At 39.5% G+C, this 17,794-nt stretch overlaps 1 protein-coding gene across 4 annotated transcripts in view; it reads right to left on the bottom strand.

The window, feature by feature from the left end:
* LOC149779519 (fatty-acid amide hydrolase 1-like) overlaps nt 1-17,794 on the bottom strand; it is a 173,301-nt gene that overhangs the window by 4,532 nt on the left and 150,975 nt on the right. For all 4 annotated transcript variants that reach the window (XM_089940235.1, XM_089940234.1, XM_089940233.1 and 1 more), the window contains one exon: nt 13,921-14,060. In XM_089940235.1, the coding sequence (XP_089796361.1) occupies nt 13,921-14,060 (140 nt within the window). The remainder of the gene's footprint in view (nt 1-13,920; nt 14,061-17,794) is intronic.

Genomic DNA, 17,794 nt, shown 5'->3' with positions numbered 1-17,794 from the left:
ATATATATATATATATATATATATATATATATATATATATGAGTTCCAAGATGACCATGACATCACAAACTGGTGTGCTTTCTGTGAATATGCAAGTGACTAATCAGGCCATTTTGTGCTCTGGACAGTCAGATGCATGACCAGTAGAGGATGGACTGCAGTTCTGAGATCTATGCTGCTCTTGCTTCTGCAATGTCTCAGCCACTTTTCCTCAGTTCCAAGTCTGTAGTGCTAGAATGGATGAGACCTTGTTAGGTGGAGCAATCCTGTGCTCCGAGTCAATGTTGAAATTTTTCAAGGATGACTTGAGAGACTTTGTGAAACATTTCTTCTGACTATCCAGAGATCACATTCCTTCCTTCAGCTTGCTGCAGCTCATCTTTTCTTGCTCTTCTTCAATCCTGGTGACATGACTTGCCCATCTCATTTGTGATTTTATTAACAGTGTCTGAATGTGTGAAATGCCTGTTAGTGTGAAAGCTCAATGTCAGGGACCCTGTCCTGTCATCTTATCCTGATCAGTTTCCTCAGGAAGCCCAAATGAAAATGGTTCAACTCTTTGGCATTGCATCTGTACACTCCAGGTTTCACATGCATACAGCAGGGTGGCAACACAATGTCTTTATAGATTCTCAGTTTTGCTTGCAGACTGATGCCTCTGCACTCCCACACATTTGCATGTAGTCTGCCAAAGGGCACACTTGTTTTAGCAATTCTGGCATTCGTTTCATCAACAATGTGAACTGCATGTGATATTCTGGTGCTGCGATATGTGAACTTGTCCACTGCCAGGAGGGTTTGGCCATCATTTTTGATGGCAGATTCTAAGTATGGCTTTCCTGGTGCAGGGTGTTGCATATCCTGTCTTCTTTATGCTGACTGTGAGACCAAACATGATACAAGATGAAAAGATATGGTCCATACTCCATTACATGTCAAACTACCATCCAGGGAACAGCCATCAACAAATAGGAGATCACAAACTGTCACTCCCTGTAACTTTGCCTGTAGTTTGCTCAGGTTGAAAATCTTGCCATCAGTCCATATCTGATATAGATCACAGCATCATAGTCAAGGAATGCAACAGTATGCATGGAAGAGAAATTCATAATAATGAGTGTTGGGGCCAACACACAGCCTTAATTCCTTTGGTGACTGGGAAACAAGCATGCCTTCATGAAATTGCCATACTGTCACAATAAATTTCTGTAAGCAATCAAATTTTGCCCTGACCTTCCAAAAGCTCCCATGACTGAATGCACCAAAGATTTTTGTATGGTAAATGTTGTATACAGGTTGAAATTTTGTTCCTTGGTATTTCTCATGAAGTTGAAAAGCTGTGCACACTATGTCTGGTCCTTTGAAGCCACACTGACTCTCAACCAGAAGCCCTTGATGGATGTAATTCTACAGAATTCTGGCTATTGACAGCAAAGAGATTGCCCAATGGTTGATGTATGATTACCTATTGCTTTTCTGCTTGTACAAGTGGACAACATATGCATCCTTGTAATCCCAGGGTAAAGTTCCTTTTGTCCACATTGATTGGAAGAGGTCAGTCAGTTTCTGTACCATGTGCAATCCTCATGCTTTGTAGACTTCTGCAGGTATAACATCTGCTCCAGGTTCTTTGCCATTTCATAGTAAATCAATTGCTTCCTTAGTTACAGCCAACATTGGAGAATCAGTTAGTGATACACTGATTTGTTGATTTCAACTTAGGGCAGTTGATCAGTTGCCTCCTCACTAATAGATTAATGTTGGAGGAGGATACTGTCAAAGTATTCTAGCAATCTTTGAAGTATCTTTTGTTTGTCAATGAGTAGTGTGGTAAGTCAGTACTGAAGATGTTCTGATGACTGTGGCCTATAGACTGTCTTGAAAACAGCATGCAAGTTATTCATGTCCTTCCTGTCTGCATAGGACTAAGTCTAATCTGCCTTATTGCTTAGCCATGAGTTTTGCAACTTGCAATGAACAGCCATGTTGAAGTTGCCTTCATAGGTGCCGAAACAGTATCTTCTAAACAGGCTATCTGTAACCAACATTTCTCATTCGGAAGTCTCTCCATAGCATCATCATTCTCATTTCACAAATGTTGATGTTTAAATGTGGTGGACAGAGTTCTTGAGATGCAGTTGAGTCTCCGGAAGATGACTAGGCTTCCTCAACATTCTCAAAGTTCGTATTTGATTTAGTTAGCTGCACAGTTCATTGCTAAATGCCTGTTTCACCTTCTCCTGTCTCAGTTTGAGGACACTGAGTTATTTGGGAAATTTGTTGCCTTGTGGTCATCTGCTAGACTGAATCTGGATGTTGAGCTTGGAGACTGAGCCTGTTGTCAGTCCAGCATCCTCCCTGTCTATTCTCCTGACAATGGTGTAGTCAATAAGATGATAGTATTTGGAGCGTGGGTGCATCCAAGACATTTTGCTGCAGTCTGGCAGGCAGAAGACTGTGTTGGTGATCAGGGGTCCATTGTTCAGTGCATTTCCTCAGCATGTGGAGTCCATTCTTGTTTCATTTGCAAAGCCATTTTTACCAATAAAACATGGCCATGTCGAGTGCTCTGTGCCAACTAAAGCACTAAACTCACAAGGAAGATGGTATTTTCTACCTTTCAGTACTTCTTTGATAATAGAATCCTGGTCTTCATAAAATTTATCCTTGACTGCATCTGGGATGGTCATAGTGGATGCACAGGCACTGATGATAGTTGCATGTCTTTTACCAAGTAGTGGGAGTCTCATTTGGATTAGTCTATCATTCATGACCTATGGCGGATTTATAAGTTTGCTAACTGTGATTTGATCGCAAACCAAATACCAGTTTCACATTGCTTTTCTTTATTTTAGCTGCTCCAAAAGAAGGCTAGCCAGTTACTACTTCAGAAAAATGTCTTTCATCAGCTATCTGGATGTTGACTCTGACCAGTTCTCTCTGGTTTGTTTGTTGATGTACTGTCCATTAGTGTACACACATTTCAGGCACTGACGGTGCATTGCTTCACCTTTATCTTCTTGTTAGATATTCGACCTCTAAGGTGGGATTCCCAGTCATGGTATATTGATCAGGTGAAGCTGTCTATGTTTAAGGCACCTTTGGTAGCCTGCTCAGTTAGTATGTGGGCTTGCAAGCTCCACTGCTGCTTTGGTCCAGTAAAAAAGTGACCCTGTACTCTCAGTTGCCTGTGTGCAGGCCTGCAACTACTGCTCCCAGTGGATCTACACATGTTGCTTTGTCACTCACCCTTCACCACAGGAGTTGAAAGTATATAGAGAGGGAGGGAAATGTCATGACTTGCATGCAAGATGGAATTATGTGAGGGAAAGTTACACAGATTCACCATTAACCTCTTGTCCAGGATTGTCTGAATCCAGTGAAAGATTTATGATGCAATGGATGGCCTTCCGTTCCTACTGTACTCAGGCTGTGAAGCCATGTGCTGTCCATATAGTTCTTGCCATCTGCCTTCACATATGGGGTGATCTGCATATCTGTTCAGGTGCCTGATCCACCGGAAATGACTTTCCAGAGGAAACCAGTGAAGCTGTCCAACAGCCACAGGTAATACAGTCTACTGTTTTTTATAATAGCAGAAGTAGAGATTGCCAATATCAAGATTCTTTAACCCATGTATTTGCCTGACATGACTGCCAGTTTAAAGTTTTGACTGGCATGTATTCGAGCAACCAGATGTCAGTCATAGAGTATCCCAAATATTATAACTAGTTGTCCTTATTTATCCATTAAACTGTCAAAAAAGCACCCTAATGAAGTAATATTCAGCAGTTTAGCCAAGTTTACATATCATTTTGTAGTCAGATTATCAATATGGGTATTACTCCAAGGGGACTAGGTACTGTTACATAGTTTGCTTGTCAGACAATCAATCATGGTGCTACTGTCTAAGCTTAATTCAAAGTTGATTAGGTCTTGCTTAAAAAGTTTCCCTGAACAATCAAAATAGTTGTCACAGTTGAGCTTGTTACTGCTCATGTGCTATACTGCTCACAGTTCAGCTGGTAAAATGAGCTTAGCAAATGGCAACTTAATCCTTTAGTGAATTAGATTTCAGAGATCGGCTTCCAGTAAGATATATTTTTTAAGTTGATTTTCTTTTCATAATCAGTAGGCTTACACATACCTAGAAGTGGCAATAATAAGTATCAGTCTTAGTTTTTCTGTTAGAAAGATTGATGCTCACTGTGTCAAAGCATACTGGGAGGCAGGGATACATGAACACAGACCATAACCTTTAGAAAATGAAAAACAGAGTGACACCCCCAATTCTATACCAGTGTAAACTGGAATGGAGTCATGGGGTGCCAGCATAATGTGATTATTTCAGTAGCAAACTTCTTTTATAAACTTTTAAATGACACGATCAGAACATTTAAAAGGCTGCAAATAAACAAGATTTTCCATTGCCAAGAATATACATGTGCAGAAGAGTGCGAAACAGGTACACAATCAATCACAACAGGATAAGGCAGTTTCTTACGGATTTATTAAATTTTATGTACAGTACGTATCATTCAATGGCAATGATAATTTAGTTTTAGCAACAGTGAATCCACTGACATCTAATAGAGAAGCTGGATTTGCATTTCCATACAATAAAATCATTAAAAAAAAACAAACTAACAGAGTACATCGTTGCCTGTATATAAGCCAAATTAAACAATTCAGTCAGTTTAAGATTTTATTGAGTTTTGTGCAAACATTAGGCATGGAAGTAAATGACGTAGTTCTCTAAATCTTCTGCAAAAGGACTTGATGGTTTATTAAGCCAAAAGAACTTTGCATCAGTGTTTCTTTTATTCCAGATATGTGGCTATGTTTTACAATTTTATAGTGGAGTTTGAGAAGTTTGACAAATTCTGATCATATGTTTGTTTTATTTAGCATTCATTTTTAGGGCAAAAGGTTTATTTCCTTTTTATATTTGTACACTGCATATTTTTGGGAGAGAAACATTTCAACTTTTTACACATAACTGAATCAAACATAAACCACAAACAGTTATGCAAGGTATTAACTCTTTTCTTTAACAGCTGTTAAATTTTAATGGGTAGTCTGGTTATACGAGACCTTAATGCTGAATTGTTTTGTTTTATGAACAGTGAAATGAACATTAATATGTTCAAATACAAGGAGACTGTTGGATTAAAACAAGACTAAAACTCACTGCGAGAAAATAAATTGACATATTTTAAAATAAAAAAACAACAAAGCAACAGCAAGCGCAAAGTAGAAATGATGTCTGTTAAATAATAAAATAAAAAAGCAACAGCTAGTGCAAATAGAAATGATGTCTATTTGACAATAATCGGGATGCTTGACATTCAACATTTGCACAATATATTTATTAAAGTCCAAATTGTGATAACTTACATTGGAAATTCTAACTCTGAATAAATTTGAAATAAATGATAACTCACATGAGACATTAGAACTCTGCCTTATTTTCAAAATGGTTACATGCAATGGAAAAGAACGCTTTCTAAGTTATACTTTCTCATGTGAAAATTTTAATTCTCACATGAGCAAAATCTGCACATGTGAAAATCGGGTTAGTTTTTCCTTGGCTCACAAGATCTAACTGCACACATGAGCTTCCAAAATCTACCTAATTTGCATACATGTGTAACAAGCTTCTCTTGTGCAGCTTATGAGCAGCTCATGTGAATTCGTGAGATTTTTCTGTACTGGCGAATGTGATTGGATTAGATTTAACAAAGATCTATGGCATGCGATCTGATGGTGCGACTATGATGCTTGGAAAAAAAGAGAGGTATGCCACCTCTTTCTGGACAGAGATCTTGGTCAATAATCACTGCTGCTGGCCCCCACTCCGACAAGAGGTTTGCTAGTATGATACCAGACTATGGGGAATGAATTAGATAATGTTACAGGATCATTGTTGTCTATAATCGGCATGTTGAGTGACCAGATTAAAAGTTCCGACAAATTTATTGGAATATAACATGACAGCATAAAAATTTATGTTTTGCTGCCCTTTCTTGGAGGCATCATTGAAAAACTAAACATCTTTAATAGGTGTTTGCAGGCAAGAGATCTGTCATACATTAATGCCATGATGCAACATGCTGATGAACTTTTGACATTGCTGGAAGCTAAATAACTTGGAGATGCATCCCATTTTGAGCTCTCTGCAATGAATTTCTTACAGACATAACCTGACAGCAGTCACTTCAAAGGGATAAAACTAACAAGGATTTACCAAAAAAAGCAATAAGGTGTGTATGGATAATTCATGGAAACATAAGTGACAGATTCCCAGACCATGCATTAACGAATTCTCCTTGTTCAAGTCTACCTTTCCTGGAAATGTTAGTGATATGCCATGGTTTTGTAACGATCACATAGACACATTGTATGCTCATTAGAAACTGACACCTGTACGAACAAAACAAAGAGAATGCTTCCTCCAAACTGATAAACTTTAAGTAAGTGGATTTACCAAAGTGCAGATGTGGAACACACAAAAATGCTGTTGTGGGGAAAACCTTAATGAATCATAGATAAACCTTTCATTTTCTACTACCACTTATGAGACTTATGCCATTTTAGTTCTTTAGTAAAGTAAGGTGTGAATAAAATGGGACAAAATAAATTTTTCAATAACAATAATGCATACACTGAGATTTCAGTGCATGACAGGAGGGACGAAAGACACATCTCAAGCCAGGAGGTAAAACCCTATCAGTCAGTAGATTCACATGAATTTTGTATCTTAACATCATATTTATTCTCTTATCATCACCTTCCTGCCTGGAACAGTCTGAATTGTGCCAGAATCAAATTATTGTGGTATTCATTTAGGATTCTATATATTCCAACCATACTAGTTCCCAAACAAGCAGCCCAGAATCTACTTTACCAATCTAATCACAGGAGCATTTGGATTCACTAAACATATATGTTTATGGCAAGTACCTAAATATACTTAAAGCAATTCTACCTCAACTGGCTCAAGACCGGGAAAGTAAATTTTGTCAAAAACCAAGTTGTCCACAGACAATTAAAAAGTTTTCTTGTCCACATAAAATACCCACTTGTCTGTATTTTCATAGTTAAAAAGCCGAGTGGAATATGGGATTGTTAAAATGTTTACTTTTTATTCGGCTGCATGCAGTATGGATCTCGGGCATGTAAATTATGTACTAGATATTTCTACTTCTCATATTTTTGGACTTATGGTCAATGTCTACAAATCTATCAAGAATGCATTCTTGGTCTACAACTGCTAAATCAGTACTAGCATCTGAAAGGATGGATATGAATTTAGCTCTGGATATTTTATCCTTGACATTGTTTAGTAGTATGTCAGATGTGCTGTTGATGAAATCTATTCATGAAACTCTGTTGATGTGATCAGTTCCAAGTTCAATTCCTTTTTTAATTTCAACCACACAAAGAATTCAAAGTCTGAAAAAGCAAATTTTTAGTAAATTGTGTTTCTCCGAGAATACTTACCCGATGACATTAACGTTAGGAATATAAGCCTGCTACCTCTCGAATCCAGCCCTACTAAAAGACGAAAATTCGTCTTTTCGGTCTATCTCATATAGACCAAAGGGCAATAACTCTTGCCCCGTACCTCCCCTTGCCACCGCCAGGTGTCACTAGTTTTTTAAGCTGAGCGATATATATTATACGAGGATGCTCGCATAGTGGGTTGGTTGGGAAGGTTTGTAAGTAGTGTGATCGGGTAAGTATTCTCGAAGAAACACAATTTACTAAAAATTTGCTTTCTCCTTCAAATACGTTCCCCGATCACATTAACGTTAGGAGAATAAGTAATAGGAGGCAATGCTGAGCATCCTAACTCCACTCCGGGTACCTTCTAGGGAATGATGGCTGGATTCTCCAATTTGAACGATAACCCGTTCTCCTAATTTCATCAGCAACACAGCCTAGGGTCCCGTTATATGTGACCCCTATATACGGTTAAGAAGATAGTTATTGAAATCTTCTTACCTACAAAATTTCACTGGCAAATCCAGTGAAGCTGATAGGCTGTGCTGATTGTTTTAAATGGGTCTGGTGGTCATCTGGGCTGCCGACACCGGACCTACCAGATTCAAGGTTTACCTCTGCGAAGCCAAATCTCTGAGATAAAAACTGGAGAAGGTTGCCTCTGCATGCCAGCCAACAGCTTCTATTATATCTCAGATCAAAACATTGCGTTCGAATGCCAGGCTCGCCGAGATTGCTCTAATCTCATGAGCCGTAATCTTCATGAGGCGATTCTGATCTTGTGAGACCTCAGAGTACGCTGAGCGTATAAACCACTTCAGCCATGAAGCAAGGGCTTGAGGGGTGATATCCCGTTTACCAGCTTTGACCGGAAGAAAGAGGTGCTTACATGTGTCCCGACATGCCTCTGTGCATTTTAAATAGTGCTTGAGTGCACGAACAGGATCTTGCATGGCTACTGCTCTTGACTTATCTATGGAAGAGAGCGAGCAAATAAAGATTCTTTGATTGCCAATGGATCGTAACCTATTTTTGGCTACAAAGCCTGGTTGCATCAGGAGGACCACCGAACCATCTGATCTGAACTGAAGAAAGTTCGGGTCACTCGAAAGGGCATGTAACTCGCTCAACCTGCATGCTGAAGCTAAGGCTATCAAGAAACATGTTTTGCATGATAGTAGCTTTAACGAAGTGTGGGCTAAAGGTTCAAATTTGTCTGAATTGAGCCATGTTAAAACCCAGGACAGATTCCATTTTGGAAACAGGGTGAGGGATTTTGGTGAATTGAAATCAAAATTGGCTAAAAGATCTAATAGATCTTTGTTATGCCCAATATCACATCTAGCATGATGGCAGAATGTGTCTGATGTCATGGAGCAGTAGCCTTTGATAGTAATTGGGGCCAACTGTTTCTCCTCGAAAAGCCAGAGAAAAAAGTCAGCCAGTTGAGGGATTGAGACACTCAAAGGGACAATGTTATTGATATGGCACCAGTCCCTGAAAACACACCACTTTCCCTCATAAGCCTTCAGAGTGGAGAGCCTTCTTGCTCTTGAGATTCTCTCCACAATCGAAGGTTTAAACTGTTTGTCTCGCAAGGCTGCCCGGACAAGAGCCTTAAGCGTGAAGAAGAAGACGGTCTGGGCAGGGGTGGAACACCTGTGACCGCGGTTGTTTGAGAAGATTTGGGCTGGTTGGAATCTTCCTGGGTAGATCTATCGCTAGATCGAGTAGATCGGTGACCCAGGACTTGTTCCATCTGAGAGGGGCAATCAGAATCATCCGACAGTTCTGACTCCTTAACCTCTGGATTATTTTCGGTACCAAAACCGTGGGAGGGTAGGCGAATGCCCACAACCCCTCCCAGCTGATTGACAGAGCATCCATGGCCCAAGCTTCTGGGTCTGGAACTGGAGAGACGAAGGTGGGCAACTTGCGATTCCACCTTGTCGCAAAAAGATCGATCATCGGACGCCCCCAAAGTGTGCAAATCCGAAGAAAGACTGATTGATGGAGTGACCATTCCATGTGAATGACTTGACCTTTCCTTGATAGAGTGTCGGCCAAGACATGGAGTCTGCCGGGAATGTATCTGATTTGTACATTGATGTGGAGGTTGTCGTTCCAACTTAGAAACTGCCAGATCAGAATGCACAGGTCTGGTGATTTGGTGCCCCCTTGTTTGAGGAGGTAAATCATTGTCTGACATAATGAGGACAGTTTTTCCTGAGAGCTGATCCTTCCAGAAATGAAAGGCATTGATGACAGCCCTCATTTCTAAAAGGATGACGTGGAGAGGCCTCTCGCCTGGCTCCCACGTGCCGCTGACTGTAGCGAAGTCTGGCAACAGGTGGGCACCCCAAACGTAGGTACTGGCGTCGGTACATACCGTTATCTCTGCTTGGGGCATCTCCAGAGAAATCCCCATGGACAGCCAACCAGGGTTGTGCCACTGATGCAGGAATGATCGTATCTCGGGCATGATCATTATTGTTTGATTGAGGGGACTTGAAAAGGGGCGCCATTGTGCCAGTAATGTCATTTGTAAGGGACGCATAAAAAGACGGCCAAGCGGGATCAAGTCCGCTGCCGCATTGAATAATCCGAGGAGTTGCAAGAATTCTCTTGCTGAAATCCATGTCCTGTTGGAAACGGACTTGACGAGTTCGACAATCCGGATTACGCGAGTGCGAGGAAGCCGTACCAGATTCAGATCGGTGAGAAACTCCATATCCAGATGGACAAAACGCTGGGATGGACGGAGATCTGACTTTTTCCAGTTCTTGAGAAAGCCTAGATGATCTAAAAGTGCTAAAAGATCGTTTCTGCCTTTGAGCAGAATAGAACTTACCATATGTTTCTGGAGGATGTCGTCCAAGTACACTGCCATCCCTGTAGATGAAGTTTAGCGGAACAGGGTGACGACGCAATCCATAACTTTGGTAAAAGCCCAAGGGCTGATGTCGAGGCCAAAGGGTAGGACCTGGAACTGATAAACTGCGTTGCGGTAAGCAAATCGGAGAAATTTCTGTGACGCGGGGTGGATAGGGACGTGAAAATATGTGTCGGTCATATCTAGACTGATGGCATACTCATCCCGCCGGATGGAAAGACGGATTGATCTTGCCGTTTCCATCTTGAATTTCGGTGGTAAAATGTATTGGTTGAGGCGACTCAGGTCAATGATCGGCCTCAACTTGCCTTTTTGTCTTCTGGGTAAGAAACAGCCTGGAATAAAACCCCGGCGATTGCGGTTTTTTCACAATCTCCACCACCCGTTTTTCTATGAGCGACCGTATCTCCTGTTGTAGAAAGGTATCCTTCTCCCGATCAGACAGTACATCCGTGAAGAGGGGAGAGGAGGACAGGGGAGGGGGTTGGATAAATGAAATCCGAAGTCCCTCCGAAATGACCTGGATCACCCAATCGTTCTGAGAAAAAAAGGTGATCCAGTGCTCCTGAAATTGCAGGTAGGCTGTCCACGGGTGGTGGAGAGGGTATGTCAATTTTTAGAGTTAGGAGGCTTGAAGATGGAGAAACTTTGTTTCTTACCGCCTCTGTATTGTTGCCTCATAGCTTGATTAGACTGTTGTCTCCTGGCATTGGGTTGGGATCTATACTGCACATTTGATTTTAAGGATCCCTTGTCCCTGTGGCAGGGGCTGATTTTTTCTAAACGCCTGCAAGGGTTGGGCGGCATGTTGGAGGGGCAGTTCCTGAGCTGCCTGCTTCCGAACTTCTTCAATTTTTCCTCCAAAGAGTAAAGGCGACCCAAACGGAGTCATCCGTAAAGCCAGAGTATGATGGGGCTTGAGCGACGTGGACCGCAGACATGCGTCACGTCGTATCAGGTCTAAGTTGGCAGAAGCAGTCAACGCATTAGCCATGGAATGGTGAGCTGTCCTGTTAATAACTCTAGCAATCCAGGCCGTCGCTTCCCAAGCGTGGTCATTGTCGGATTTTTCTGTGAGTCGGAAAATGGCTAATGAAGCCAAGTCTAACATTGAAGACATAGCAACTACGTTCCAGACTAGTTTTGACGTGGCATGGAACACACTCCATGCGTCCTGACTTACAGGCCCGAAGGCCATGCTCGGACATGCGGGGGGAGTTACGCCCACTGGGCAGCCTAAAATTGGGGGAACATTCCCCACAAAGAGTCAGAAAAAGCTGTGGAAGCGAGCGAGGGAAATAAGGGTAATATCTGGCCTATGTCAATAGCTGCATCGTCGTTTCCTGGACCAAACAACGCATCTGTTCAAAGTTGGACTGTTGTACCCTGTCAACATTATTTTCCTCCATTGCCGCTGATGTTACTGTGGCTGATGGTTGCAAACGACGAACTTTAGGTGGAGGGGGGGGGAAACAAAGGTCCCCCACAAGGCTCGCAATGGAGGCTGTCTTCGTATGTATACCGAGGACATCAATGCTATCTTTCTTCGACTTATTCCGTCTATCCCTCCCTTTTGCTGCTTTCTGGACTACATCAGCCCACATTTGCTCTGTCCAAGTATTACACACGCTGCATGGTATAGATGATGTACACTTGGTACATACAATACAAAAGTCATGGTTGTCTTCTTTTGCTTTGAACTTTTTGCATTTCATGCATTTGGTTGACATTTCTACTGAAACGACACAAGAAAAGAAAACAAAGCACAAATTAGCAATTCAGCATGTTATTAATTCGCTAATACCACAACCGTTACTAACGGAGTAAGCGAAATTAGTCAGTGTCGCGTTAACTCTTAATTGACAACACAAGTTCCGCGATAGTGTGTGTAACATGGTCTTCAGTAAACGAAATCCGTAAGGGTGACAAAGTCACTCAATTTTGAAAAAAAATTGTTAAAATAATGTATACAACCTGTAGAAGTATGATTGTCCAACACAATAAATCCAAATTTAACTTCGGATGGTCCAATTTAACGCTAAGATGGCTTGGATTGTTTGGAGGTATAATGTACGTGTTATCAGTACAAGCGAAGCTTAAAAACTAGTGACACCTGGCGGTGGCAAGGGGAGGTAAAGGGCAAGAGTTATTGCCCTTTGGTCTATATGAGATAGACCGAAAAGACGAATTTTCGTCTTTTAGTAGGGCTGGATTCGAGAGGTAGCAGGCTTATATCCCTAACGTTAATGTCATCGGGGAACGTATTTGAAGGAGAAAAGATTTCTCTGCTTTGCTATGACGTATGATGTGTTCAAAAGCTTCTTGTAATGTTTGGTGTGACTCACACTGAATTTATTCTTCACTCTGTCTACATCACCCACAACTTTTTTTTTCTCTGATCTGGCCAATACCTTATCAAACTCTAACTGACATATGTGTGCTTTGGACATTTTTGGTTTGTCAATAATGTGGTTTTCCTTGTGATGACCTGTATGACTTTTCCATTATAAGATGCGATTATTTGATCTTCTTTGGCCTTGACTCAAGTAAACTCTTGCATCCAATATTCTTTGAACTCCTGTTTTCTATCATATTCCCTGTCATGGTCAAGTTTTAGTTTTAGTCCATTCTGTTGACTTTTCATTCAAAATTTTACCATTTGGCTCTAGATTTATAATAAATTGATCCATCCTGATAAATTCCCAGGAAAATTCATCTTAGTTGCAGATAATGGATTCAGGAGTCCAGCAACTGGTTCATAACAGCAGATTCCTTATGGAATCTCTATCCTCCAGCCAATAACATTAATTCTGACGTAACCATCAAAAGATCTATAGAACCTAAACCAGTAACATCTGCTTTCGTTGATTGTATACATAGAAGATGTGAGTGGTCTCAGTACTAATAGATAAATTTACGCATACACTACGTAAATATACAATGCACCCAGATGGTACATGCTGGCAAGTACGAATGGCACTTTGCTCAGACAAATGAGGAACTACTGCCCTTTTTAAGTTACAGGCCACAATTTTCTTGCCCAGACAAGTAAAAGTTGCTTGTCTGTAAGAATAAATGTCCAACTCTGACAAAAATGGACAAAGGAATTCTGTACCTCTGACTTAGGAGTTCTTCAACGTCTGATAATTCTTATAAGAACCCATAAATTTAACTTGCAATCAGTTAAATTAGACCTAATTACACTTTTTTATGTACAAGCAACTGGCAGTGAGAAAATACCCGTTTATCTCCAACTTTGATAGATGTTTGCACAATAAATAGACTTTTCCCAATGAGTGAACAAACCTATTCTTTCGCCCAACTTTTGCCCCCCAGATTCCAAATATGAATGCTGCTATATGTGAAAAAATGGCCACATATTTCACAATTCAGCAAGTAAATTAATGCAGATCAAGAAACCACATGACCACTTGAGATGAATGAGAAGAAAGAAAGCCTTTAAAAAATCAGTATTTTATTAATGCGAGTGAAATACAAGATAAATTGGTGTGATAGTTTACCTTCTTAATGAACCTCTCATATCTTGTCATGGTTGGATAATCCTTCATTCGTGTCTCATCCTCCCTTGTAACCTTGGTGACAGGCACAGTTCCAGCAGGATAATCTAGAAGGTTGAACAAGGTAGTGTAGGTCACTCCACCTAGTGGAAATCAGAAAAAACTGTATGGTAGGCAAAGTGGTGAAAAGGAGATATTCATTGATAACTAGTCAATTATTTTATGCAAGACCAGGTTTAATATATATATATATATATATATATATATATATATATATATATATATATATATATATATATATATATATATATGACAACTTGAAAATGAAATGGAAGGTTTATTTTTGGAATATGAGGATATAATACTGTGTCATGCTGAAGTTTTTTAAAATATCATAGCATATAATGTTAAGATGCAATACACGTTTTCCGTTCACTGATTATTACTAAATTAAGTAATGGATTGCATATTTAGTTCTTCAAATAGGAATAAATTATAGTATATGTATTCCACCAAATTACTGCTTGAATTTTAGTTTCAAACCTATGAATCATCTAATCATTTTGTACAGTCAGGTGAAAAACCGCCTGAATAAATCTATCCAAGACAATAAGACCAAGACGATAAATTGACTGCAAATCTATAAAACTATCTGCCACACTAATGAGACAAAAAAGAAAAAAAAAACACTAAACAACCGTGACACCTTCTGTATGGCTGAACTTAACCATAAAATTTTATTCTGCAAATTCTAACTCATCCTAGTATAATCAACACTTGTATAAAATTTATCTCTCATATTAAAAATGTACAGTGTATGTTAATATCATTGCTGATGACAGCATTACATAATCTCACACAAAATACATAAACAAAATAAATAAAAAAAGACAGAAAGAGAAGAGGCCTAAGTGGGCCTGATATCACTCACCAGTGTAAACTCGATCTTAAAGCCAAATGCAAGGAGAGTTGGAAATAAAATCAGAGTTAGTACTTTATGATAATTCAAGATTAAACTTATAGTTTTAGCAATAGCCTTATTGGATGGCAGAACAGTATTGGGTTTTTTTTGTGTAAACAGTTAAAGGCCTTATGGTAGGACATTGTCAAACAAATCTGACTAACTATTTTTTTATAAGACATTTAAATGTTTCTTCTTTTTTAGTAAGAATGACTATACTCAGCAAAGAATCAGCATCATTTGTATCAAGCTTGTATCAAACTGAAAGGCCTTTTTAAAAAGGATGCTTTCTGTCAAATTGGTCAAACCCTGTTGATCAGTCCATGAGAAAAAGTGTTTATTTTAGTAATGGTAGTGATACTTAATGGCAGTTAGGTATTAACTTTATAAAAGTGAATGGCCTTGATGCCAAAATATTGTCAAATTATTTTCAATGTCTTTTGAGCAGTTTTCAAAAAGTTGCTTTAAGGTTTCCTCTTTGTTTACAATTGTCATATTTCCTAGCAGACTGCCATCATGCCTGATAAAATTATGTCAAATTCTTTGGATTGACTATTCTATGGTTGATCAGCATTACTTTTCAAATCGACAAAAAGGCCTCAGTTATCCTTGTCACGGAATGGTGTAAAGGTTGTTAATTAAATACATGTACTCAGGTTTCGTTTCTTTTCGCTGTACAACGATGCCCGAGGGTGATTATATCAGGGTCTATTGTATTTCGAAATCGTGAGTACGATTCGTCCTGTGCCACACGTGCAAGGTGCCTTTGATAAAGAATAACGAAAATTCTAAAGGTATAAATACGTTACTACATGTAAAGGACCTTTACAATACTAATGGTTTTGTCAGCAAGCGGCCTGCTTAAAGGATTCGCACAACTCCAGCTGTAGGGGTAGGTAATTTTTGGGTTTTAAGTGATAACTAGTGTAGTACCATATTTACCTTTGCATGTTTGTTATAGTTTTCTTTACATACCATAATGCGTGCATTTTTTATTCTTGTTGCGACGTAGTGCAGGATTTGTATTGGTAATGTAAAGTTACATTTTTTTAAAAAAAATTGTTTACTATTGTCTTATCGAGCAGGGTTAGGTTTACTATTGAACCTCTGTTTTGTAATTGCCATAATATAATCTTTATAACTTACCATGTATAACGTCCTTACGTTATGTCTGTAACAAGTTTAGTACACTGTATCGGGTATATTTTCAGCTGAGTTTTTGATGGTAGGAATATCCGGGGTGTCCGGTGTTGTCAGAGTGTAGAAACGTCCGTGTGTCCGGAGCGTTTAAGGTGCCGGAGCGTCTAATGTCTAGCGTCCGGAATGTCAAGAGTGACTAAGGTGACCCAGCTGTAGAGCCGTCAAAGGACAGGGGGTCCGGAGGGTCTAATATTTCAAGTGATCATAGTATTCCGAGGGTCCGGAGTTTATATTGGTTGTGAAATTGATTCAGAGGAGCTGTGGAGCGGATATGGTGCACGGGTGACGGAGTGCATCTCCACACATGTATTTTTAGCTGTATGCTAATTTTGGGTTAGTAAGACCCAGTGTATTATTCAGGACTGGAAGGATAGATTGTATATCTGTTCTTGTTTAGTGACACAATTTCGCTACCTGAGCGAATACATTTTTTTTACTATGTGTAAACGCTTACATTGTTTACTATTTCAGTGAACTATATTCATCTTTCCATTATTGAATCATTTGTGAAATCATTTATCCTGTATTTTAGGGTTACTGAACTAAATTTATTTGTATATTTTTTCCATCTTTGAAACTGTGTGTTTTTTTTTTAAATAGATCCAATATTTGGATTATAAATACGCACACATCTTCATAATCCACTACTCATATAAATCGCCACATTAAACCATATATCTGTGTCGTCAAAACGTGTTCTGTTGTTAATCCGAAATATCCCGCCCGGTTATCTTGTTACAAATGGTGTCAGAAGTGGGATCATTTCGGATATAACAGAGCACTGAAATTGTTTTATTATATTTGTATGCTTTCTGTGTGTTTCAGATGCGTTTGACAAAGCACCAAGGTTAGGTAGATACCTAATATTACTTTATTTTTTGTATTTAATATTTTTGTTGCATTTCGTGAAAGAAAATACGGTTTGTGGTAATTACGTGGTTTGTATAAAACTGCACTTTAAGGTTGGTCACCACCAAACTTTTGAAATGACTTCTATGAAAGAACTGGTAGAACTGGGGAAACAGTTTGGTTATGAGGGGGAGTCCCTTAGAAATTTCGTTCGTGAAGAACAAGCCCGGGAGAGGGACCAAAGATTAAAGGAGAGGGAATTAGAGAGGGAAAAATTTGAAAGGGAACAACAAATAGAAAGGGAAAAAAGGGAAACCCAGAAGGAAATGATAGAATTAGAGAAGTGTAAGATTGAACTAGAGAAACAGGCTGAGAGGGAATTAGAAAGGGAAAAAAGGGAAACCCAGAAGGAAATGATAGAATTAGAGAAGGGTAAGATTGAACTAGAGAAACAGGCTAAGAGGGAAAGGATAGAATGGGAAAGGGAAGCAGAGAGGGAGAAGTTAGAAGGGGAAGATAGAAATCGGCAGAGGGAACATCTAAGAAATTCTGAGCTATTGCAAGCTAAAAAAGAGGGGGAACATGATGTTAAACTGAGAGGTCCAAAATTGCCCCCATTTGAAGACGATAAAGATAATATGGATAGTTATCTAAATAGGTTTGAGAGGTATGCTACGGTACAAAAATGGAAGAAAGACGATTGGCCGCTCCATCTTAGCGCGTTATTGAAAGGTAAAGCGTTAGATTCGCGTTTATCCACAGCCGATTCGCTCAATTACCCCGTGTTGAAAGAGGCACTTCTCAAGAAATATGAACTAACCGAGCAAGGGTTTCGCAAGAAGTTTAAGTATAGTAAACCAGATAGAG

The sequence above is a fragment of the Sinohyriopsis cumingii genome, chromosome 17 (assembly GCF_028554795.1).
Source record: "Sinohyriopsis cumingii isolate HCF-2022 chromosome 17, ASM2855479v2, whole genome shotgun sequence".
In the NCBI taxonomy this organism is placed as follows: domain Eukaryota; kingdom Metazoa; phylum Mollusca; class Bivalvia; order Unionida; family Unionidae; genus Sinohyriopsis; species Sinohyriopsis cumingii.
Note: the sequence above shows the minus strand (reverse complement) of the source record. Positions and strands in the feature narration are given on the sequence as shown.